The following is a 25,227-nucleotide window of genomic DNA, read 5'->3' as shown; positions in this document are numbered from 1 at the left end:
GGAAGGTCCTCGAAAGGAGGTGCAGGAGGTTAACTGGAATCGGCCCAAGGGTGAGTCAGTTTAGTCATGAAAAGCTCGAGTTGCTTGGCTCTGAGAGGAGAAGGATGAGGAGAGATTTGATAGAGGTGGTAGTAGCAATTCCCACTAGCTGATGGCAAAAGTATGAGGCTTCACAGATTTAAGATTTGGGGAGGAGAGTGCAGAAGAAAGGAGTTTTGTGTAGTGTGTTGTACTGACTTGGAACTCACTCTCCATAGCGCTGGTGGAAGGACAGATGACCAACAACTTCTAAAAACACTGAGGGAAGTAAACTGGCAGGGCTACAGCACCAAGCAGAGAGCCAGCATGATTTTGATTGGCTGATTGGACTCTTGTGCTGTAGTGTCTCAGTGATCTGTCAATAGATTTATAAAGGACAGTATCAAAGTTGAGGTAAGAATAACGTGAATCTTCTCCTGTAAACAAAATCTTCCTTTAAAAGATATTTTCCTTCGGTCCTTGATTTCCAGTTTTATTCCCTTGCAGTGTGTTGCTGGATTTTATTTCTGGATGGAATAGTTGTTTAGCTGATCTTTTGCTTTATTCAGTTGAATCTCTGTTGCCGTTTCCCAGGCTTCACTGCGGCAGAAGGATGGTGCAGATTCCTCCACATAGAGTTCAGTGATGGCCATGCTGTAGCAGAGAACGTGTTGGCAGAGAGTCACTCAGCACCCTCAAGTTCCCTGACAGAACCAGTACCTCCCACCCGTCTCCCCTCCTCTCGAATAAACCTTCTGCTCAATGGCAGAAGAGTATCTAATGCCAGTGTCACCTCCAATCCATCAGTAACAACAGAAAATGCGCAGATGCTGGAAATCAAAGTCATACCAGTCCTAATGAAGAGTCTCGGCCCAAAACATTGACTGTTTACTCTTATCTGTAGATGCTGTCTGACCTGCTGAGTTCCTCCAGCATTTTGTGTGTATTACTCCAATTCATCTGTGTTTAGTAAACTGACCCTTGGCAGGTCCTTCTACAAAACTCTGCGTGTGCACCCTTAATTGATGGACCCGAAGAGAGAAGAGCCCTGGAAGCGGATTGGACGAAGTTTCCTGTTCACTCTGAATCTATGACAGAGGAGCTGTAATTGACCGTGACCATATGAGAGGCATTGATCATGTGGATAGTCAGAGGCTTTTTCCCAGGGCTGAAATGGTTGCCACAAGAGGACACAGGTTTAAGGTGCTGGGGAGTAGGTACAGAGGAGATGTCAGGGGTAAGTTTTTTACTTAGAGAGTGGAGAGTGCATGGAATGGGCTGCCGGCAACGGTGGTGGAGGTGGATACAACAGGGTCTTTTAAGAGACTTTTGGATAGGTACATGGAGCTTGGAAAAATAGAGGGCTATGGGGAAGTCTAGTAATTTCTAAAGTAGGGACGTGTTTGGCACAATTTTGTGGGCCGAAGGGCCTGTATTGTGCTGTACGATTTCTATGTTTCTGTGTTTCATATCAAGCATTATTTTTTTTCCACTGAGTAGAAGAGGGAGAGGCGTGGTTCAAATCTTGTAGCATCTGGAACCACAAGTCAGAGAGTCCCTCAGTGCATACTTTTTGTACACTTCCCACGGGGCTGGGTCCTTATTCAGATTGGAACTCCGAGCCAAGCACCTTTCTCTCAAGGCTCTCGATCTCCTCGCATGCTCCTGACAGAGGAGACGGATGTGAATCTTGCTACGTCATATCCCAGAATAACCTCAAGGAGAGGAAGACTTCCAGCCTCCTCCTCCTGTCAACCCAGAAGCAACAGAATGAATCTCTGGATCACCTGCCCTCTCGCGGTTGTTTGTTCAGGTGCAAGTAGAACGTGGAACAGGCCCTTCAGCCCACAAGGTCTATACTAAACATGATGTCAACTTCAACAAATTCTCTTCTGCCTGTGCATCATCCATATCTTTCCAATCCTTGCATATTCACATGTCAAACATCTTGTTAAATGCGTATGTGTATCCACCACTACGGCAGATATTCTATTCCAGACACCCACCAAGCTCTCTGTATAGAGAAACCTTGCACCTTACATCTCCTTTAAACTTGCCCTCTCTCACGTTAAACGTATGACTTCTAGTACTTAACTTTTCTCCCCTGGGGAGAAAGGTTCTGACTGCCTGCCTCTCAGAATTCTATAAACTTCTATTAAGTCTCCCATTAGCCTCTGACACTGCAGACAGAACAGCCCAAGTTTGTCTAACTTCTCGTTATAGTATGAGGGACTCATCCACAAACCCAGTGGGATGAGCTCTGCCCACACCAGGTGGTATTGCAAGCACAACACCAGTCACAGAGAGACCACCAAGCCTGTGAAATATACAAATGGTCATCCTGTGAGCCTCTTCCCTGCATCCCCCCACCCCCCCCCCAAACCCCCAGCTGGCAACATTGCGGTCTAAATGAAGAGTATGCCAGACATTCTTCAATTCGAGAAAGCCAACCAATTCCTTTAACCTCACCATTGATGTTTGGCAGTGTTAATGACTGGAGCAGTCTCTCTCTTCAAGGGTCCATTTGAAGGTCCACTTTCACCTCCCTGCCCCCCCCAACTCCCCCAACCACTGAAGGGAGATCAAGGGAGCGGAGAATTATTGAAGAAAGCATCCTTGCATTGTGCTGGTCTTGGGGGGTCGTGCACATTCACAAAGTGTTGCCCAGCTGCACAGTGAGGGAGAGCTGCCTGGCAAAAGCATCTTGACCCCAGGATTTCTGGTTGAAAAGTCAGGCTAACAAGGTAGGCACTCCACTGGAATTTAAAATGAGATCATGCAGGTAGACCTCACCTGTCATTCTGGGAGTTAGATGTTTGTCTCAGGAATAGGGTGTTTCCTATAGGAAACTCAAACCCATCAGCCTTCCCTGAGGACCGAGAGATTGTAAAGCCTGTAGAGGGAGACACCCCGCTTGCATTGACATTCAGGCTGGCCATTATTTGTATGTCAAGGATACTTTAAATGGTCCCAAGGAGAGCCATTTCTGGCCAACAGTCGATGCAACCCCCAACAGTGGTCTGGTTATAGAGTCACAGAGCGATACAGCACAGAAAGAGACTTTTTGGCCCATTGTGTCCCTGCTGGCCATCAAACACCAGTTTACACAAAGTCTGCATTTTATTTTTAGTCTCCCCACATTACAACCAACTCCCCCGAGATTCCACCACTCACCTAATCAGTAAGGTCAGTTTACTGTGAACAGTAGGCACTCCAACCTGCACCACCTCTGGATATGTATGGAAATTAGACCAGCCAGAGGAAGCCCACAGAGCTGCAGGGAGAACTTGCAAACTCCACGCAGACAGTCCCTGAGGTCAGGATCGAACCTGGCCTCCCTCTCTGTTGCTGTGGCTCCACAGGCTGTGCCATTGCATCGCCTTGAAAGCTGCGTCCAATGGAATTCATTCCAACGCAGAGTGGGGAGTGCAACCACACAAGGAAATGCACAATTAAAGGTGGGAGACTGGAAATTAAAGAGGAACAGGGTACGTGCTCATGGATCCATAATGACACCGGGACTGGTAAATGATGAAATGGAGGAGCAGACTCGATGGGCCAAATGACCCTTTTGGCTCCTATGTCTTATGGTCTTATAACTAATTAAAGAGGCACATGGAGTACTTTTTACCTGCCAAAGCATAGGACACAAAAACAAGAGGGTCATGCCAGAACTCTGTAAAATAAAGCTAGTTAAAGCATAGCCGTCTGCAGACAGTCCTTGTTACCACATTATAAAGAGAATCTGCAGCGTTAGAGGGGATTCAGAAGAGATTGATGAGGGTGTTGGAGATGGAGGACTTTGCTTTCGAGGGCAGTCTGGCAAAGCTGTGCTTGTTTCCTTTGGTGCAGTTCAAGCTGAGGAGAGACCTGATGGAAGTGTATGCAGCTATCAAAGCCCCAAATATATTGGGAAGAAACTACTTCCTTTAGTTGAGAGGCCAAAAACAAAGGGCCAGAGTTTGAAGGAAATTGCTTGAGGACCGTACCCCGTGACAGGTTAAAGATCCAGCAGAAATGGAAAACACTTTGGAGTCCAGTATTGCTATTAACAATTGGTATTTATTAGTAACAGTAATACAGTAATATAATACAGTAATATAAAATCAGATATAGAAAACAGGTTAGCAATGATTAGATATGTATAAGTATGGAAATATTTGAAAACCAAGCTGCTTCAAGTCTCGGGGTAAATAGATAGTCTTACTATGATGAGTAAAGTTCACTTCAGTTCATGGTATTGAGTTGAGCAGGGATGGAGAGAGAGAGAGGGAGAGGGAGAAATTTGAGTCTTCAGGTGAGCTGACACCATCGATCTTCCCGTTGTCCACCGAAATCCTTTAGAAGTCACCACCTGTGACCACAACAAAGGGGACCGTTCTGTGGTGGAATTATCAACCCAGGCGAGGGTCAGACACATGAATAACTCCCCACCAGTCACACCCTTTTCATACTGCGAGAGCCACTGATCGATCCGCCTGATCAATCCTCCAAAACCCACCTTTTCTGTGGGCACAACAAAGCTCATTCAGTGTCCAAAACCATGTGTCTGTAGGTCTAACAGCTGACCTTCTATTTATCTCACTGTGCTGAACACTAGCTGTCCATCAAGCAGCTCCTCCCTTCTCTCTCTGTAAGAACTTGGAAGTTGCCAGTGTCCTTGCAAAGTGTAAACGTGCTGCAGAGAAACCATAACACCATCTCCAAGCAGTCTTCGCCTCTCTCTGTTAATAACAAGGTGTCTGGTGTTGAACAACTCTCTCTCTCTCTCTTTTCAAAAGTACATTTCATAGGGGTAATTCAGGACCCCGTCGCAGAAGGTTTAAGTTTTTTTTTTCATTTAGAGTGGTGAGATATTGGATCTTATTGCACACCAGTCTGGTGGAGGCTGAAACCCTTGTGGAAAAAGTACCAGGGTCAAAATATAACCTGCAGTTGGTGTCAAAAGTTACTCACTGTATCTTGGCAACCAAGCTGAAAAGGATGGCCCTTTTGTTGTGTCAGTGTCTGTAATTCTCTGACAAAAGAGACACGGGATTCTGCCGATGCTGAACATCTTGAGCAACATGCACGAAGTGCTGGAGAAAGTTAGCAGGTCAAACAGCAGCAACTCTGGAGGAAAATAAACAGTTGGCGTTATGGGCTGAGACCCTTCATCAGGTCTTCATAGATGCTGCCTGGCCTGCGGTGTTACTCCAACATCTCGTGTGTGTTGCTCCCGAATTCTCTGATATTATTGGGGTAGATTTGAGGTGAGGACTTTGTTTTGTATCTAATTTGAGAATTAACCCCTCTCTAAATTATTGGTAGGATAGTATTGAAAAAACTTTACTGGAGGTGCCTTTTTGAGTCAGTGTAGATGGTGTTACGGAGAAAGCGTTGGCTTGATAATGTGAGATCCTGTAGGAAGTTACTCATTGTATCTTTGTAACCAAACTGGAAAGGATGGCCCTTTTGTTGTGTGAATGTCTGTATTTCTCTGATAACAGACACACGAGATTCTGCAGATGCTGAACATCCTGAGCAAGATTTTATTGTTGATGACATGTTAGGGACTTCACACTGAGGAATGTAATAAGCATCTGACATCAGGAGAATGTCAGAACAACCAGGGCAGGTGCATCAATACCCTAGTGGAGATTCCCTCTTTTAAATGAGATGTTAAACTAAACATCCCCTCTCTGAGGCTGATGGCAACATCTTGATGAGGAGTCAGTATTTAGTAAAGCAGAGAAGCAAGTTGTATATCTTATTCTTGTCTTGAATTTCTCAAGCAATTTCTTTCAATCTCTGGCCCCTTGTTTTTGACCTCTCAGCTAAAGAAAATAGTTCCTTCCCACTGCATCTGGGTACTGATGATTGCGTACACTTCTATCAAGTCTCTCTCCAGCCAGTACTTTGTAAGGCCAATAAACTATTTGTATATCTTACCTTATTGGTTGCTGGTCATTGACTGCATTTCTGAGCTATTACATCGGCTGAATGGTGCTTCAGGATTCCCTAAAGTGGTGAAGGAGAGGTGGAAATACCAGATTTTTGGGAAAAGGAAGTTCAGCAAAAACTCGAGACACAAGAAGCTGTAGATCCTGGTACTCTGGAGAAACAAAGGAAGGTGCTGGAGGAACTCAGTAGGGCAGGCAGGATAGATGGAGGGAAATGGGCAGCTAACGTTTTATGTTGTTACTCTTCATTGGGAGTGGAAAGAAAGAAGGAAGATAGGCAGTATAAAGGGGTAGAGCAGGTGATGGGGGGATCTAGGTGATGGGGTTGATAAGCAGATGTGGGAGGTAGGGTAAGAATGATGTCAGAAGTTGGGAAGTGATAGGGAGACAAAGGGTTGAAGATGATGGAATCTCATAGGAGTGGAAACTAAAGCATGGAATAGAGGTAGGGAGGAGAGGAATCAGTGTGAGGAGTGTGTGGGTGGTGAGCAGATGGAGAGGGTGGAGTGGGGGAAGATATAAAGTGATGGAGAAAAGAGAAATAGGAGAGAAAATGACAGAGCGGAGGTGGTCAGGGTTGCCCAGGCAGAATGTGAGGATGTGTTCCTTTCACTTGCATTATGCCTCGACTTGGCAGTGGAGGAGGCAAAGAACATGGTGTTCTGCTTGCAGAAGTATTTTTGAAAGGAGCTGTTTAAACTGGTAATTAAATCTCAGTTAAAAGACGTTAAGTGTTGAAGAATAATCCAGCCAGAAGTCAGAAATGGGTAGAAGAGAGAGTCTTAGTTAAAATGCAGCACCTAGACAAAATGCAATGGAGTCTCTGGTCTTGAATTTCTAGAGTGGAAGCGGGACCTTATCGTGCTTGTATTCTGAAACGTCGACTGCGCCTCTTCCTATAGATGCTGCCTGGCCTGCTGCGTTCACCAGCAACTTTGATGTGTGTAACTACATCAAGAATGTGTTTGTTACAGATGAGTGCCCGGACAAGGACCTGCTGAGCTGGATGCTTGCTGCAGCCTGTAGCCAGGGACACATGGCTATAGTGCAGCTCTTGGTGCTTGAGTACAAGGCCGAGGCAAACAGCTGTGGGATGAAGTCACAGAATTATCCCATCATCACTGGGCAGCCATTGTATGCAGCGATGCAGGCAGGTATGTGAGTTTTCACATCTCCTAGGCTGTACAGAACACATGAGCAGCACCATTATCCAAACCTGGCTCTTCTTGTATGTATGTGTTCTATACAAAACTCGCCCAAGCCAACCAAAGAAGGGGTACATGATTTGACTATAGAATGGCCAGTTGGAGCAACTGCCCATGAATTAGAATCACGATTAATATCACTGGCATATGCTGCAATATTTGTTGATTTTTGCGGTAGCAGTACATTACAATACATAATGATAAAAACTGTGAAATATATATGCATAAAAATAGTTAAAATAAGTTGTGCAAAAAAATAGTGAGGCAGTGTTTATGAGTTCAGTGTCCATTCAGAAATCTGATGCCAGAGGGGAGGATGATGAATTGTTGAGTGTGTGCCTTCAGGCTCCAATGCATCCTCCCTGCTAGCAGCAATAAGAGGGCATGTACTGGTTTACACAGAACGTAGGACAGTACAACACAGGATCAAGCCCTGCAGCTCCTGATTTCTGTGCTGAGCATGATGCCAAATTAAATGAAATCGCTTCTGCCTATACATGATCCATATCCCTCCCTTACCGCACATTCATGTGTCTGTCTAAAAACTTCTTACTCATCACTATTGCATTGGGTTCCACCACCCTTGGCGGCACTTTCCAAAAACTTGAGAAAATCTGCAGATGCTGGAAGTCAAAGTAATACTCTCAAAATGCTGAAGGAACTCAACAGGCCAGGCAGCATCTATGGAAAAGAGTAAACGGTTGATGTTTCAGGCCAAGACCCTTCACCAGTTCTAATGAAGGGTCTTGGCCCAAAACGTCAACTGTTTACTCTTTTCCATAGATGCTGCCTGGTCTGCTGAGTTCCTCCAGCATTTTATGTGTACTACATTCCAAAAACGTGCCCAACACGGCTCCTCTCTCACCTTAAAAGCACGTTCTCTGGTATTAGAGATTTCTGAACAAAGATTCTGACTGTCTACCCGATCTATGCCTCTCATCATTTCATAAACTTCTGTCAAGTGTCCCCTCAGCCTCTGATGCTTCAGAGAAAACAATCCAGGTCTCGCCAACCTTTCCTAATGGCTGATGTTCTCAGATCCACACCACATCCTGGTGAACCTCTTCTGCAACCTTCTCTCCACTTTTAATGGGGCAACTAGAATTGTGCACGATCAATGTAGTTGTATTGAAATAAATTAGTAGCTACATTTATTGTGTGCAGTTCTAGTTGCCCTATTAAAGGAAACGTGGAGGTTCCTGCTTCTGATGCATGGCGAAAACCTGGTGTACAGGAACTGGTGAACCTACACTCAGCTTAACTGTGGTGCCAGACCTTCCTTCCCTGGCCTCAGGCCCAAAGGCCCGTGCTGAAGGTGGACAAGGAGTTGATTGCCCACAGCAGAGGTGAAGGATGTTTGGAGAATGCACTTCACATTCCTCCTACTGTAACATGGCGTTCTAATCTTTCTTCACTCACTAAGGACGTGCTGCTCCTTCTAGTCCCACAATATGAATCTCCTTGGTTGTTGGCGTACTAGACAGCGAGGCTGGTGCTGCCCCGCATTCACTCACCCAGGAGTTGCCTGGTAACATCCCACACAGGTGCTAGAGTTTCAGGGCTGGTTGCACCCATCATGTCCCTCGGATTTGTGCAGCATTAGTTCAGGATGATTAGCCGCCTTGGTTTACCCACTCCCTTTACCCTATAATCTGCCTTCTTCCCACCTTCTGACTCCTGGTTTTCCAACAGTTTTTCATTCTTTTCTCTGACACTCTCCGTAGAGAAATACGGAGCAAATGCAGGCCCTTCAGCCCAATTTGTCCAAGCCAACCATGTTATCCGCCAAACTAGATTCTTGATTAGTCAGGGCGTCAAAGAAGGCAGGAGAATTGGGTTGAGTGGGATGATAAATCAGCCATGATGGAATGGCGGAGCAGACTCAATGGGCTGAATGGCCTAACTCTGCAGCAATGTCTCATGGTCTTATGGTCTAAATTAACCCCGTTTGCCTGCATTTGACTGTATTCTTCTAAACCCCTTGTATCCATGTACTTACCCAAATATCTTTTGAATGTTGTTACTGTACCTGCCTCATCTACTTCTTCTTGACAGCTCATTCATTTTCGTGCCATCCTCTGCATTAAGAAGTTGCCACTCAAATCCCTTTTAAATCTTTCACCTCTCACATTAAACCCTATATTTTAAGTAGCCCTTACCTGGAAAAAAGACTGAGTCTATTTATCCTACCTCTACCCATCATGTTTTTGTATACTCTATAAAGTCATTCCTCAGTCTCCTGTGCTCCAAGCAATAAAGTCCCAACCTACCCAATCTCTCTCCCTATGAGTCAAGATATAGGATCCTACAGCATCCACCAAGAAATTTCTGGCCTCTCTACACCCGATCCCAAACCCTATCCCATTTTTATATCCCAATCAGTCATAGATTCAAAGAGTCATAGAGAAGTACAACACAGAAACAGGCCCTTCAGCCCATCTAGTCCATGCCGAACCATTTAAACTGCCTATTCCCATCGATCTGCAACGGGACCATAGCCCTCCATATCACTATCACCCGTGTACCTATCCAGACTTCTCTTAACCATTGAAATTGAGCGTGTGGTCACTACTTGTGCTGGCAGCTCATCCCATACTTTCGCAACCCTCTGAGTGAAGAAGTTTCCCTTAGACTTCTTAACTTTCACCCTTAACCATGACCTCTGGTTGTAGTCCCTCCCAAACCCAGTGGAAAAAAGATTGCTTGCATTAACCTTATCTATATGCCTCATAATTTTATATACCTCTATTCAAATCAAAATCTTCTCTGTTCTAAGTACAGTCCTAACCTATTCAATCTTTCCTTGGATCCTGCACACCAGGCAACATCCTTGTAAATTTTCCCTAGTTCTCTTTCAATGATGTCAATGTTGTTTCCATCTTTACTGTAGGTGGGTGACCAAATCTGCACACAATACTCCAAATTAGGCATCATCAATATCTTGTGCAACATCAACATAACATTCTAACTTCTGTACTCAATACTTTGAATTATGAAGATCAATATGCCAAAAGCTTTCTTTAGGACCCTATCTACCTATGACGCCACTTTCAATGAACTATGGACCTGTATTCCCAGGTTGGCGCGTGGCCAAGTGGTTAAGGTGCTCGTCTAGTGACTTGAAGGTCGCTAGTTCGAGCCTTAGCTGAGGCAGCGTGTTGTGTCCTTGAGCAAGGCACTTAACCACACATTGCTCTGCGACGACAGCGGTACCAAGCTGTATGGGTCCTAATGCCCTTCCCTTGGACAACGTCGGTGGCGTGGAGAGGAGAGACATGCAGCATGGGCAACTGCTGGTTTTCCATACAACCTTGCCCAGGCCTGTGCCCTGGAAACCTTCCAAGGTGCAAATCCATAGTCTCATGAGACTAATGGATGCCTATTATTCCCAGATCCATTTGTTCTACCAGACTCCCCAGTGCCCTACCATTCACTGTGTAAAACCTACACTGGTTGGTCCTACAGAAGTACAAAACCTCACACTTGTCTGCATTAAATTTAATCTGCCATTTTTTCATGGTGACAGGCTCCTTGACCTTGGAAAGAAGGCTGAACCATGTATGTAAACCGTGAGACTGTAGTGAGATAGGGCCTGGAAACAGGCCCTCTGGTCTACTGAGTCTATGCTGGCCAGCAGCCACCCAGTTACACTAATCCTACGTTAGCCCCATTTTTAAAGTTCTCCCCATATTCTCATCACCACTGCCCTGTCACCTACACACTGGAGATGATTTATGTAGAAAGAAACCCATATCTGAGGGCTGGAGTGTAACTGGTGGTGAACAGCAGCCGAGACTGTTGCTAGTACCCTGCTCATGCCCCCTTCTGATGTCACTTCAGCACAAAGCTGTACAGTTTCTAGGCATCGACTTTTATTCCAGATTTCCACCAGCTGCAGTATTTTATCTCTTGTTTTTCTCCCCTGGCTCTATCGCTCAATGATTATTTCCTACTTCTATTCCACCTGTTTGTTTATAGTTCTTGCGTTGTTTTACTCCTCGCCCTCCTATTTCGACATCATTGATTATGGTTTTGATGGGACTGTCTATCTTGTGCCAGGGAACGAAGAGATTGCCATCTTCCTGCTGGAGAATGGAGCCCAGTTCTCCTCTTACACACTCATGGACCACCCGCAGCTCAGCAAACAGCTCCTGAGGAAACAGTTTACAGAACCAAACAGCCAGTGCGAAGAGTCAACCACACAAGCGGTGAGCCAGCACTACTCTAATGATAACTAATGGCAAAATATAAAATTAACTATTAGCTAACCAGATATGATTGTTGGTAAACAAAGGATGAGTAAATAGGCAACACACATCAAAGTTGCTGGTGAACGCAGCAGGCCAGGCAGCATCTCTAGGAAGAGGTACAGTCGATGTTTCAGGCTGAGACCCTTCATCAGGACTAACTGAAGGAAGAGCTAGTAAGAGAGTCGAGAGGGGGAGGGGGAGGGGGAAGATCCAAAATGATGGGAGAAGACAGGAGGGGGAGGGATGGAGCCAAGAGCTGGACAGGTGATTGGCAAAAGGGGATATGAGAGGATCATGGGACAGGAGGCCCAGGGAGAAGGAAAAGGGGGAGGGGGGGAAACCCCAGAGAATGGGCAAGGGGTATAGTCAGAGGGACAGAGGGAGAAAAAGGAGAGAGAGAGAGAGAGAGAATGTGTGTATATAAATAAGTAATGGATGGGGTATGAGTAAATAGGCTTTTGAGGATAGACCTTATGTTTGGAGTAAAATCTGAGAACAGCTGATTGATTTATTGATTGAATGATTGAAAACAGCACCGAGTAGTCCCTTCTGTCCCTTCAAGCTGTGCCACCCAGTAACCCTGATTTAATCCTAGTCTAGTCACAGGACAATTTACAATGACCAACTAACCTACCAACCGGTAATGTCGGACGAGGCCGGGAGCATCAGGAGAAACTTGCCATCACAGGGAGAATGTGCAAACACCTTACAGGCAGCAGCGGCAATTGAACCTGGGTCACTGTTTCTCTAAAGCGTTGTGCTGACCACTACGCTACTGAAAATCTTTGGCTTTAGACATGCGTTGGACAGTTTTGCTGTGTCCGTGCCAGCTTAGAGAAATCACGAAGGGATCAGGATTATAAAGAGAGGGATCTGCCCCAGAGTATGAGATGGGGCAATTCACAAGTTCCCCAGGGAATGGCAAGGAGTAATTCATACCTGCCCCCACAGCAAGAAGGGGAGAGGAAGTAACTCACATCTGCCCCATGAAGTGAGAGTTTGTGTACTCTACATCTGCCCCAAGATTTCCCTCAATACAAAGGAGCCGTCTGTGTGGAATTTGCATGTTCGTCCTGTGGCTGCATGGGTTTCCGTCAGACGCTCCAGTTTCCACCCACGCTCCAAACAATTCTCAGTTCATGGGTTAATTGCCTGCTGCAAGTTGCTCCTTGCTCAAAAGTGAAGAGTTAGTGTTAGTGAGCTTGGTCGTTGGCAAGGATTTGGTGTTTCCGTGCTGTGTCTCTCCACGATGATGTGAAATACCTTGTGTGTTGGTGAAGCGAGCTGATACAATGATAAGCATCAATAGTGAGTTGGGCAAATACCTGAAACTGAAGGAATTTGGGAAAAGAGCAGTGAGTGGGACCAGTAGGATTTTCTGTCAGACACAGTGGGTCAAGTGGCCTCCTGTTCGGACGTAGGGCTTTTCAGTTCATTGTTGGGAAATTCACTAGCTTTGTCAGATACTACAGGATGTACTGAGCTGTCTTCGTGCTGTGAGCTTCTGTTCCTTGCGCTTGAATTACAGGGCCAGTCACTGAAGTGGTCTCACCTGAAGCTGCCTTGGTTGGATCTGGACTGGTTCATAGATATGTCCAATCAAATAACAGAACTCGATTTGAGCAGGAACAGCCTCACTCTCCTCCCCTCAATTATTCCTTGGGGACTAGTGCACCTAAGAAAACTCAACTTGTCCTCAAACCAGCTGAAGGAATTACCGGATGCAGTCTCATCAGAAGAAATCCTCTGTTCAGGGTGAGTGAGAGCCCAGAGCAGTGGGGAAGGGCTTGGCTTCTTCACGTTGCAGTGTGCTCTGTTGTCAAAGGAAGCAGGGCGATGAGTGTGAAGGCAAGATTGTGGATGCTGAGAATCTTTAACAGCCAAGGCTGAAAAGACACTCACTGGGAAGGCAGCATCTTGTGCATGATGAAGAGGCCTTCAGTCAACAAACCGTCCTCAGAGTTTCACCAACCAGCTGACTTTATGAGTCCACCAACCCGAGCTGTTGGAGCTCTGTAAATTACATTTCATTGTGCAACTCACTGACTGAAGTATCAAGGTCATTAAAAGTGGCCAACAGCAGACGGGAAAATTGGGTAAAGTGTTTAATGTGCATCAAACCCGCCCAGAATTTGTGTATTTTTTTATTGAACGTAAATTTATTTCCGAATTCAGTTGATCTTTACTCGCAATTTAACAGATCAGCATGCCAGTAACTTTTACTTTTGCTGGTCAGTGTCGTGAAGACAAAATACAACACACAGGGATGGAGCATGTAACCAAACCAGGATGACTTTCTAAGCAAGATTTACTTACTGCCCATTACGCCACTGGCATTTAGGCAGCAATGAAGGTCCTCCATCTCTGTCTGTCCTTACCTCCCACACAGATGTAGAGAGATTCTTCATTGCTGTTTCCATAGCAATTTTTTTGACAAGTCGGGGTTGTTAGCCCTGAGCTGAACCCCCAAACCTGGACGATCGGTGAGCCACTCTTAGTCTGGCCTCTACCCTTCGACCTGTTTGGTGTGGGAGACCCTACCAAAAGCCAGAGCACAAGGCCCTGACTCCAGCCAACATAGCTCTCTGGGTCATTGAGGAATGCAAGCCTCCAAACCCTCTGACAAGGTTGTGGTCCACTTGGAGGAATGAAGATTTAGGATAAACAAATTTCTCAAACTTAGTACTATTTGCAGTTAGACACCGTGTGCATGGTAGATTCAGTGGAGAGGCAGGAGTAATGACTGAACTAATATTATGTTCTTTCAGAATACTGGAGATTAATGTATCACGAAACCAGCTGACCAGCTTGCCCACTAGCTTCTTGCATCTCCCAAAACTTCAGAAACTGACAGCTTCCAGCAATTTTCTGCACATGTTATTTGATGAAGAAAAAGGTAGGAGCACTATTCGTTGTCTAGGAAGTTCCAAACTCATTCTGATATTTCCAAAGTTCTAATCCTGTACGATTGCTCAGATAAATGTTCCTGCATTAACAGAGAGTTCATTTTCACTTCCTGCAGTTTCAGATAACCCAACCTCCCCCCCTCCCCATACCCCTGTGCTCTTTTCTCTTTCCTGATTGACCCAGGTTCCCTTTTTTCCATACATTCTCCCAACCTATGTCACCCAGTTCATTCTACCTATCACCCATACACTTAACTTGCTGTTCTCCAATCCCCTTCCCTCCAAATGTTTTCATCTGCTCGTCATCCCTCCCTTATGCAGTTCCACTTATCACCTTCCTTACACCAGATTCCTGCTTCTGCACCTCTTGTGTCTCAACATAATTGGCTCCTGTGTGATTGGTCACATGTACATTTGATTGCTATGTGAGTGAACATATAATTCAAAACAGAGATTAGTAGATCTCCGTACGTTAAGTAAATCAAGAAAATGTGGTCTTATTGGTAGAACATGCCGCAGAACTAAAAGACCAGTTATGATCTTGTTGAATGTGAAGCAGACTCGAAGGGCTATAAAGACTTCTACTCCTAACTCCTTTGATCTTATGCTCTGAAATGTCTGTGTATGACTGTACAGATAAAAACTCAATCATGGTTATTGATCAGATAAATGTTTGAGTCAATTGTGATTGGATGGTTAAATGTTTCGTGTTATTGATCAAGTAAAAAATTAAGACCATAGACCATAAGATATAGGAGCAGAAGTAGGCCATTCGGCCCATTGAGTCTGCTCTGCCATTCAGTCATGGACTGATCCAATTCTTCCAGTCATCCCCACTCCCGTGCCTTCCCCTCATACCCTTTGATGCCCTGGCTAATCAAGAACCTATCTCTCTCTGCCTTAAATACACCCAATGACTTGGCCTCCACAGCCGCTCGTGGCAACAAATTCCACATATTTACCACTCTCTGACTAAAGTAATTTTTCCGCATCTGTTCTAAATGGACGCCCTTCAATCCTGAAGTTGTGCCCTCTTATCCTAGAATCCCTTACCATGGGAAATAACTTTGCCATATCTAATCTGTTCAGGTCTTTTAACATTTAGAATGTTTCTATGAGATCCCCCCCCTCATTCTCCTGAACTCCAGGGAATACAGCCCAAGAGCTGCCAGTCGTTCCTCATATGTTAACCATTTCGTTCCTGGAATCATTCTCGTGAATCTTCTCTGAACCCTCTCCAATCTCAGTATATCCTTTCTAAAATAAGGAGCCCAAAACTGCACACAATACTCCAAGTGTGGTCTCAGGAGTGCCTCACAGAGCCTCAACATCACATCCCTATCACGTGTTTTGTGATTGCTCAAGTAAATATCCAAGTTTTTTTGTGATTGGACAGAAAAATATTCAACTGTAATTGTTCTTGTGTGATGAGTCAGGTAAATGTAATGTTTCTTCTGATCCCAGCAACAAACTGGATTGGATTACGAAAGCTGAGGGAGATTGATGTCTCTGACAATAGAATTGAGATTTTGCCAACAGTTTTCCTTCATTGTTTCAAGTCCCTCAACAGTCTTAATGTGTCTCAGAACGCACTGAAGTGCTTTCCTGAACCTTGGGCTTGTCCTTTGGTAAGTGCAGTTTTAATTAATTAATGAAGAAATTGTTTAAATGATTGGGGTTCTGGATTGTCTACCAGGTTTTAAATATGCATGAATTTCAAAGAATAGACTATCGCACATCTGAAACCTGATGGAACTAAAGTTGGATGAAATCTATTGGTTAATGGATTATAGAGAGAATTTTTCCTTTAAGTTGGCAAAGGGAATCTATCTTTTGATTTGTGAGGGAGGAAGCTAACTGCAAGTCCTTCCATGCTAAACCAGATTTTTTTAGGTCCAGAATGTCCTTCAGTAAAGTATTTTATTTAGAATAAAGTAATGAAGGTTAAGCTACATAAGGCATGGCAAAGTGAGAGGAACAACAAGGTGGTGAGTCAAAAGCAAATGAGTGTGAACTGGAAAATGGAGAACTGGCTTCTCTTCGGATTTGAAGCTTATATCGAAACAGTCCTAATGGGAAGGGAATGTCCTCCTGCTGTTTCACTGTGGAGACAAAAGTTGCTGTTCACAATGGCCATCTCGAGTTCCTAGTTACATGTCACTGACTATCCTTCCACCCTCATAGTAACCTGTCAGTCCTTGGGGTTCTCCATTGCTATGGAGAGGCCAAACACAAATTGGAAGAACAATATCTCACACTTCACTTGGGTAGATATTAATCCAATAGCACGAACATTACATTTTCCAATTTATGTTCACCCACCCCCTAGTATTGTTCTCTCATGCACACTCACCTATTACCTCTTTTTCCTCTCCTTTTGTTTACCTTTCCCATCCCATTTCCCCCCCACCAAATGTTTCCATCTGCCCATCATTTCTCCACCTTGAGCCCTTCCCATTCTGGTTCTACCTACCCCAGTCCCAGCCGCCTCTTGTACTGCTGTGTACCGGTAATCTTTGCTCTTCCTTCTCTGTCCTAATGCAGGGTCTCGAACTGAAGTGTTGACTTAGTCTTGTTCCTTCTGCAAATACTGCTTGACCCACTGATATTTTTCAGTGTTCTGTATTTTTAGTTGTTTTATTATTTGTGCTGAAATAAAATGCTGCAGCTGCTGGAATTCTGAAATAAAAATAGGTATCATCTGTGGAAAGAGAGCGAGTCTTCATGTTCCCCATTTCCGTGGTGATAACTTTATCACTGGATAGACATTGTGTATCTACAGATGAAAAAACTGGATTTCAAAGGACAACAAAATCTTAACAGTTAGGTGGAGAGTTCTGTCTGAAGAATTCAATACTTTAAAAATAGTTTATTAATAAGAGGCAAAATCTTGCTTCCTGCATGAAGTTGGGAAAATTTGTTTTGCAAGGGTCACTGTGCATTTGTAATTGATTTAGAAATAAGGCAACATCCTGATAAAATTTCAGCACTTCTTTGCAACATAATGACTATATACGATTTCAAAATATTTTCTCCGGTACATAATTTCTCATACCATCTTCTGACATGGAAAGAATCCTTTTGGTTCAACAAGCCTACACCAGCTCTCAGAATGATACAGTATCCCATTCCCTCACTTGTTTCCCTGTATCTTATTTTCTTCTACTCTCGGGGTACTTTGCATTCGCAAATTCACCTACCTAACAGTGTGTCTTCCGGCGAAAACTGAAGCACCCAGAGGAAACCCTTGCATTCGTGGGGATGACATGCAAATTCTGCACAGGCAGTTAAGGATCAGACCCTAGAGCAGTGTTGCAGCAATGCTGTCTGTTTGCCAAATGTGTCATCTCGACTTCGATCCATTTATCACCAGACAAGACAGAGTACCTCCAGGAACACTCACCACCCACCCTGCCACATTTGGGAAAGCATAGTAGATAAGTAATAAGTTACACAGTTTGTTGTCTTCTGTGCTCTACTTGATCTTTTGTCGATCCTGTTATAGTTACTTTTCTATTGATTTGCTGCGTATGCCCACAGGAAATAAAATCTCAGGGTTGTATGTGGTGACATATATGTACTCTAATAATAAAATTTACTTCAAAGGTTCAATTTAATGTCCCAGAAATGTGTACCATATACATCCTGAAATGTTTTTTCTTCGCAAAACATCCACGAAAACAGAGAAGTGCCCCAAAGAATGAACAAATGTTAAATGTGAGAACCCCAAAGTCCCCCCCAGCTCCCCCCTCCTGCGCATAAGCGTCAGCGAGCAATAAACCCCCCTCCTCACCAGCAAAAGAACAGTGCACCCGTACCAAGCTCAAGCGTGAGCTAGGCGGTAGCAAAGACACAGCTCCTGCAGTTACCCCAAAGATTATTGCAATTCATCCAGCATTCGGCAACCCACAGGTTCTCACCCTCCCTGGCAAGGGAGAGGGAGGTATCCCCCATTTTCACAGCCAGCGGGAGACATAACAACAACCTGCTGGTTTGCGATGTTAAAAAGTCCATTTCGTCGTTTTCTTCGAGCACTGTGCCCGAAGATCGCAAAGATCTTGGGTCTTCAGGCCCAGAGGGAAAGATTGTCTGGTCTCCCTGATGGCACACGGGTCTCCTGCTGTGACACCGACCCTCAATCCACCCGAATCCAGAGTCCCAAGATCTTAGGCTTCCAAACACTAGGCCGCCTCTCAGGCCGACCCCTTGGATGCTGAACTTCGGCCAGTCCTGAAACCCCCTGCAAAGAACCAAAGTTTGCGTGTAACTCCAGGTCAGGGTCTTCAAAAGAACCCTGAAAGGGAAAAATAAAGATAATTAAAGATGGAAATAGAGCTGTTTCCGAAGATGCAAACAAAGGAGTCGCTGTTTAGTACCATCTTAACTCTGCCTCCCTTTGAACTTTTCTTGTGACATTTCCTTTGTAGTTCATTGAATCATCTTGGGAATTAGCTGATGGAACATTCAGTGCAGAATGACAGTTTATGATCATACAGTCAGAATATTTATGTGGTCGGAACAGGTACATTTCTGTTTAGTGGTGACCCAGGTTGAATATTGAAGGGTTCAGTGATGGTAATCCTATGGAAAAAGGACAAGAACTGGATTGGCTCTTTCTCTCTCAAGCAGATAATCATTGTCTTGGGGCTGGGTGCACAAATAATTTGCTGTGGAAAGTTTCCCAGGTCCTTTTCCTCACAGGTAGAATTGGCTTCATTATTGAAGGAACAGTGTGTGTCTCCACCTCTGTCCTTGTGTTGGGGAAAAATGTCATTGTTGAGGCAGCTGAAGATGATTGGTCCCAGAACTTTGTTCTGGGAGCGAGACCGTTGGCTAAATTGACCGCAATCATTTTCCTTTGTACGGGGTCTTCTCTCAGTAGCCGCTGACTTTATGTCATACTTAGTTAAGTGTAGTCTTAAGATCAAAGTCAGTCACTTGCCTCACTCCTGGAGCAAAGCTTCAATGAAGTCTGCAGCTAAGTTGGTGTCCAATATTGTTTGACACATTTAGCACTGGCAACCAAAGGGGAATTGATCTACCTAGCTGTCTTTCAGTTGGATTCATTCTTGTTGTAAGTAGTTGTCTACCCAGGGTCTGACCACACTGCAGCTCAATCCCTACCTCTTGAGCTACTGAACAGGCTCCCCTCTAGCTAGTTGCATCATAAAAACCAATCTGCTGAAGGAACTCAGAGTGTTGAACAGCATCTGTCACAGGAAAAGGATTTGCTGATGTTTTGGGTCAACAACCCACATCTACATTCTCTGTCTGCAACAGAGCTGCAAAGCTAATTTATTCTGAATAGAAAATTGGACAATATGTTGGGTCTACAAAATCATCAGTCTGATTAAATGAACCAGTTTGATTAATTTTCATACAATTGGTCTATGCTCAATCATTAGGGAAGCGGAAAGTCCTGTTAACAGTGCTATTGGGTGGCATTTATTTATCACTAACATGCTGATTGATGCTCCAGTTAGCCAATGGAAGTAACTATATGTGGCGTAGGTGTACCTGGCAGCCATTAAGCACAAGTTGGTAGTGAGAATTCTCTCTGCCTGGTATGTGTGATCCCTTAAGCCTCGGAAGACTGAAGTGCAATATTGGCCCAGTGTTACTAGCTGAGGGCAGTCCGAAAGCTTCTGCCTTGTCCGCCTGCTTATCACACTGTCCCATTGCTAAGAATGGAACTGTTCACAGAGTTGCTATTTCACATCAGTGGTTTTTCATTGTTCACCACCACTCAGGATGGGATGCAGCAGACCTACAGAACTCCAATCTGACCCATTAAGTTTTGAAATTCCGTAACCGTTTAAAACAGGGGTCCCCAACCTTTTTTGCACTGCGGACCGGTTTCATATTGACAATATTCTTGCGGACCGGCCGACCGGGGGCGGGGGGGGGAGGGGGTAGTGGTAGGGTTGCCAACGGACAAGCGTAGCTGTCAGATACGGTGGGTTTACCCCGAGAAAGACTACTATGACCATGAAGCCTTGCGCGGGCACCAGTGCGCATGTGTGTACGATTTTTTTCTACAAATCGTTTTTGGCGATTCTGTTCGGGGGTGGGGGGTGTTAATCACGACCGGAATATAGGTGATAAATGGCTAAAACACTCAATTTCCTTTCTGAATTTAATATTAACCATGCAGCACATATTTTCCTCACATGAATATAGTGATAAGTCAATTATCAGGGGAGGACAGGGAGCTTGAAGTAAGTGTTCAATGAACTTCCAGTAGAAGTGGTAGAGGCAGCGTCGATATTATCATTTAAAGAAAAATTGGATAGGTATATGGACAGGAAAGGAACGGAGGGTTATGGGCTGAGTGCAGGTTGGTGGGACGAGGTGAGAGTAGCGTTCGGCATGGACTAGAAGGGCAAAGATGGCCTGTTTCCATGCTGTAATTGTTATACAGTTATATAAGTCAATAGCATCATAACATTTTAAGTAACGTTTGGATATCAAACTCGCAGTTTTCCCCGTATGAACATATAAAATCATTGCAACACACCAATATCGCTGAATCAGTGGGAGCCCTGGGCTTGTTTTCCTGCAACAAGATGGTCCTATCGAGGGGTGACGGGAGACAGCGATACTCGAAGGGGGTTCCTTATGTCTAGTCCATTCCGCAGTTTAGTTTTCATTGCATTCATTGCAGAGATATGTTGGAAATGGAAGCAATGTTTTCAGTGCTTTCGTGGCTATCTCAGGATTTTTAGCCTTGACTTTGGTCCAGAATGCCAGCAGAGATGTTATGTCAAACATACTTTTCAGCCCGCCGTCATTCGCAAGCTCGAGGAGTTGATCTCCTTCTCACGCTGAAATGGATGACACGCGGGTAATGACCTCGCGTGCGTTCAAGCTCAACAGTGGGTGTGACAGGGAATGAGGAAAGGTGCAGCTGACTCCCATCACCAAATCATATCGCTTCCTCGCGGCCCGGTAGCGCATGCTTTGCGGCCCGGTACCAGTCCGCGGCCCGGTGGTTGGGGACCACTGGTTTAAAACTTGCTTCCTTTGCTGTTTAGTCTCAGCTCACACATGGGAATTCATCCTGCACGGTAGGATGGAAGTAGACTGAATTCTGAACATACTCTTTAATCCTTCACTTTGTTGGAGTATTGCCAGAAGATACAGGAACAGAATTAGGCCATTCAGCCCATTGAGTCTGCTTTGCCATTTGATCATGACTGAATAATATCCAGCTCAAACCCTAGGTCATTAGGAGTATCATTGTTTGATGAAAGGGACCGGTGTAAACTTGGAACAACAAGCAGTCAGAATCATGTCAGAAGTGGAAGAAAGTACCGGAAACGTTTGTCAAAGACAAACTTGAATCTCAGACCCAGATTTGTTAGAGGATATTGTATCTGACTAACTGAAACTTGTTTATTGAGGAAGTAGCAGCTCTGGTTTTGTGGTAGCTGTAGACTGCCAGATGTGGTTCGGTTGGTTAACACTTGCCTCAGGATTAAACAGTGAGGTTCAGATCCCACTCTAAGCACTTCAACAAAAAGTCTGAATCTAGCTGTCAGAGGAGCTGTCTTTCAGTTAGATGTGTATTACAGAGTGATCCTCTCACCGCTGTGGACAATGCATAGGTACCCTGGCCCTAGAGAAAAGGTATCCCTGCTCTACCAGCCATTATTTATTAATATCTCACTGTGCCAGCTCAGAGGTGCGGCTGATGCAGTGACCTACAATCAACCCCGGCCTCTGGTGCTGACTGTGTGGCACTTACACATTTTCCTTGTGCCCACATGGGTTTCCTCTGAGTGCTCTGGCTTCCTTCCTCATCCTAAAAGTGTACAGGCCCGTGGGTCAGTTTGTCACTGTATAGTGCAGAGGAGTGGCAGTAACTGGAGGGATTTAATGGAAATGTGTGGAACATTAAAGATGGTAGTCCATATGGACTGCGCCCCAGGGTAGCTGAAGAGATTGTGAAGGCATTAGTAATGATCTGTCAAGAATCAGTAGATTCCAAAATAGTTCTGAGGGCTGTAAAATTGCAAAAGTCAGTCGGTCTTTAAGAAGGGAGGGAGGCACGAGAAAGGAAATTACAGGCCAGTTAGCCTGACCTCACTGGTTGTGAAGATGTTCAAGTCCATTATTAAGGATGAGGTTTTAGGGAACTTGGAGCCACATGATAAAATAGGCTAAAATCAAAACGGTTTCCTTAAGGGGAAATCTTGCCTGACAAATCTGTTGGAATTCTTTGAGGAAATAACAAGCAGGATGGACAAAGGAGATCAGTTGATGCTGTGTACTTGGATTTTCAGAAAGCCTTTGAGAAACTGCCACACGTGAGGTTGTTTAACAAGATGAAAGCCCATAGTATTACAGGAAAGATAACAGCATTGGCTGATTGGCAGGAGGCCAAAGGAAATAAAAGGGGCTGCTGGTGACTAATGGTGTTCCTCAGAGGTCAGAATTGTGACCGCCTCTTTTCACGTAATATGCCAACGATTTGGATGTCAGAATTGATGGCTTTGTGGCCAAGTTTGCGGATGATATAAAGATAGGTGGAGGGGCAGGTAGTGTTGATGAAGCATGAAAGGGCTTAGACAGATTGGGAGAATAGGCAAAGAAGCAGCAGATGGAATATAGTGTAGGGAAGTGTATGATCATGCACTTTGGTAGAAGGAATAACGGCATAGACTATTTTCTAAATGTGGAAAATTCAAAAATCAGATGTGCAGAGGGATTTGGGAGTCCTGCAGGATTCTCTAAGGGTTAACTTGCAGGTTGAGTCTGTGGTGAGGAAGGCAAATACAATGTTAGCATTCACGTCAAGAGGACTAGAATACAAAGGCAAGGATGATATTCTGAGGCTTTATAAGGCATTGGTCAGCTCACATTTGGAGTATTGTTAGCAGGTTTTATCTAAAAAAAAACGTGCTGGCATTGGAGAGGGTCCAGAGAATGATTTACGAGGTTCATAAGAATGATTCTGGGAATGAAGAGGTTAACGTTTGAATAGCATTTGATGGCTCTGGGCCTATATGCGCAGAAGCTCGGGGGGGGGGGGGTGATCTTATTAAAACCTAACGAATATTGAAAAGCCAAAATGGGCTGGATATGGAGAGGATGTTTCCTGTAGTGGGGTGGGGGGGGGGGCAAATCTAGGACCTGACAGGACAGCCTCAGAAAAAGGGTCGTTCATTAGAGCGGAGATGAGGAGGAAGTTCTTTAGCCAGACAGCAGATAATCTGTGGAATTCATTACCACGAGCATTGGGTATATTTAATGTGAATGTTGATAGGTTCCTGACTAGTCAAGGTGTCAACGGTTACAGGGTAAAGGCAGAAGAACAGGGTTGAGAAGGAAAATAAATCATCCATGATGAAATGGCGGAACACACTTGTTGGGCCAAATGGCCTAATTCTGCTCCTATGCCTTAGTGGCCTTAATGGGCACTTACTGGTCAGTACAGGATTAATGGGCCAAAAGGCATGTTTCCATCTTGTATGACTCTACAATTCTATGATTGATTATTTCATTGTTACACTACATTACCTAGAAATGACACTTTGAAAGTATTTAATTGCTATAAAGTCCTTTGGGTTATACTAAGGTCATGAATAAAAGGTACCATTTGAATACAAGGCTGAATTGTGTGTGTGTGTGTGTGTGTATATACACACACACACACTCACTCTTATTTATTTTTTTATATATATATATATATATATATTTCCTTTTTGAAATTTCACCTCATCTCTTTTCTAAGGTTATGTCCTTCCGTTCTAAGGCTGTGCCCTCTGGTCCTATAGTCACCCACCCACTACTAGAAACATCTTCTCCACATCTGCTCTATCTAGGCTTCAGCAGTACATCCTTGCCTTTCTATTCTAGACCTTTTAAAATGAATGTTGATGTTGCATTTGCCATCCTTCCTACCAACCTGCAGGTTAACCATTAGGGATTTCTTCACATGGACTCCCAAGTCGATTTGTATTTCTGAATTCTGAATTTGCTCCGTGTTTAGAAAATAGTCTACGACTTTATTCCTTCTCAAAAATGCAAGACCACACACTTCCCAACACTCTATTCCACCTGCCACTTCGTTGCTCATTCTGCTGATCTGTCTGAGTCCTTCTACAGACTCCCTGCTTCCTCAACACTACCTGCTCCTCCACCTATCTTTGTATCATTTGCAGGCGTGGTCACAAAGCTAGTAATTCTGTCAGCACTTGCATATAACATGAAAAATAGTGGACTGACACTGACCCCGCCAGAACACCACTAGACATCGACTGCCAACCAGAAGAGGCCCTCTTTATTCCCACCCTTTGCCTTTTACCAGTTAGCCAATCCTCTGTCCATGCTAGTATCTTTCCTGTAGCACTATGAGTTCTTATTTTGCTTAGCAGCTACCTATGCAGCATCTTGGCAACAGGCTTCTGAAAATCAAGTAAACATCCACTGACTCGCCTGTGTCTATCCTGCCTGCTATTTCCTTAAAGAATTCCCACAGATTTGTCAGGCAGGATTTCCCCTTAAGGAAATCATGCTGAATTAGGCTAATTTTATCATGTGCATCTGAATACCCTGAAATCTTATGCTTGATAATGAGTGGAGAAGGAAGGTCAGGAACACAGTAAGACCAGTGACATGGGGGCAGATGAAGTTTAAGCTTTGGTAGTGGCACATCCTCTGAAAATGTTTGGACACAGGCAAAGAGATAAAGGAGTTAAAGAATGTATTTGGGATTGTAAATAGTCTCTTATGGAAGCAAAGAACTCTGTAAAACCCTGTTACAACATATTAGTTAGGCATTAGCTTGCACAGACTTCATCAAAAATGCCTCTATCTTTGGAAAGTGTGGAGGAAGCTAATCATGACGATACCAGAGGTGAGAGACCACAGTTATCTCGAGAGGCTGGGATTACTCCCTGCA

The 25,227-nt window shown here is 44.4% G+C and overlaps 1 protein-coding gene across 9 annotated transcripts in view; it reads left to right on the top strand.

Moving 5' to 3' along the window:
* Nucleotides 1–25,227, top strand: part of lrrk1 (leucine-rich repeat kinase 1) — a 282,207-nt gene that overhangs the window by 64,169 nt on the left and 192,811 nt on the right. For all 9 annotated transcript variants that reach the window (XM_063065804.1, XM_063065802.1, XM_063065800.1 and 6 more), the window contains 5 exons: nt 6,935–7,114; nt 11,225–11,373; nt 12,944–13,170; nt 14,184–14,311; nt 15,786–15,949. In XM_063065804.1, the coding sequence (XP_062921874.1) occupies nt 6,935–7,114; nt 11,225–11,373; nt 12,944–13,170; nt 14,184–14,311; nt 15,786–15,949 (848 nt within the window). The remainder of the gene's footprint in view (nt 1–6,934; nt 7,115–11,224; nt 11,374–12,943; nt 13,171–14,183; nt 14,312–15,785; nt 15,950–25,227) is intronic.

The sequence above is a fragment of the Mobula hypostoma genome, chromosome 13, assembly GCF_963921235.1.
Source record: "Mobula hypostoma chromosome 13, sMobHyp1.1, whole genome shotgun sequence".
Lineage (NCBI taxonomy): Eukaryota > Metazoa > Chordata > Chondrichthyes > Myliobatiformes > Myliobatidae > Mobula > Mobula hypostoma.
Note: the sequence above shows the minus strand (reverse complement) of the source record. Positions and strands in the feature narration are given on the sequence as shown.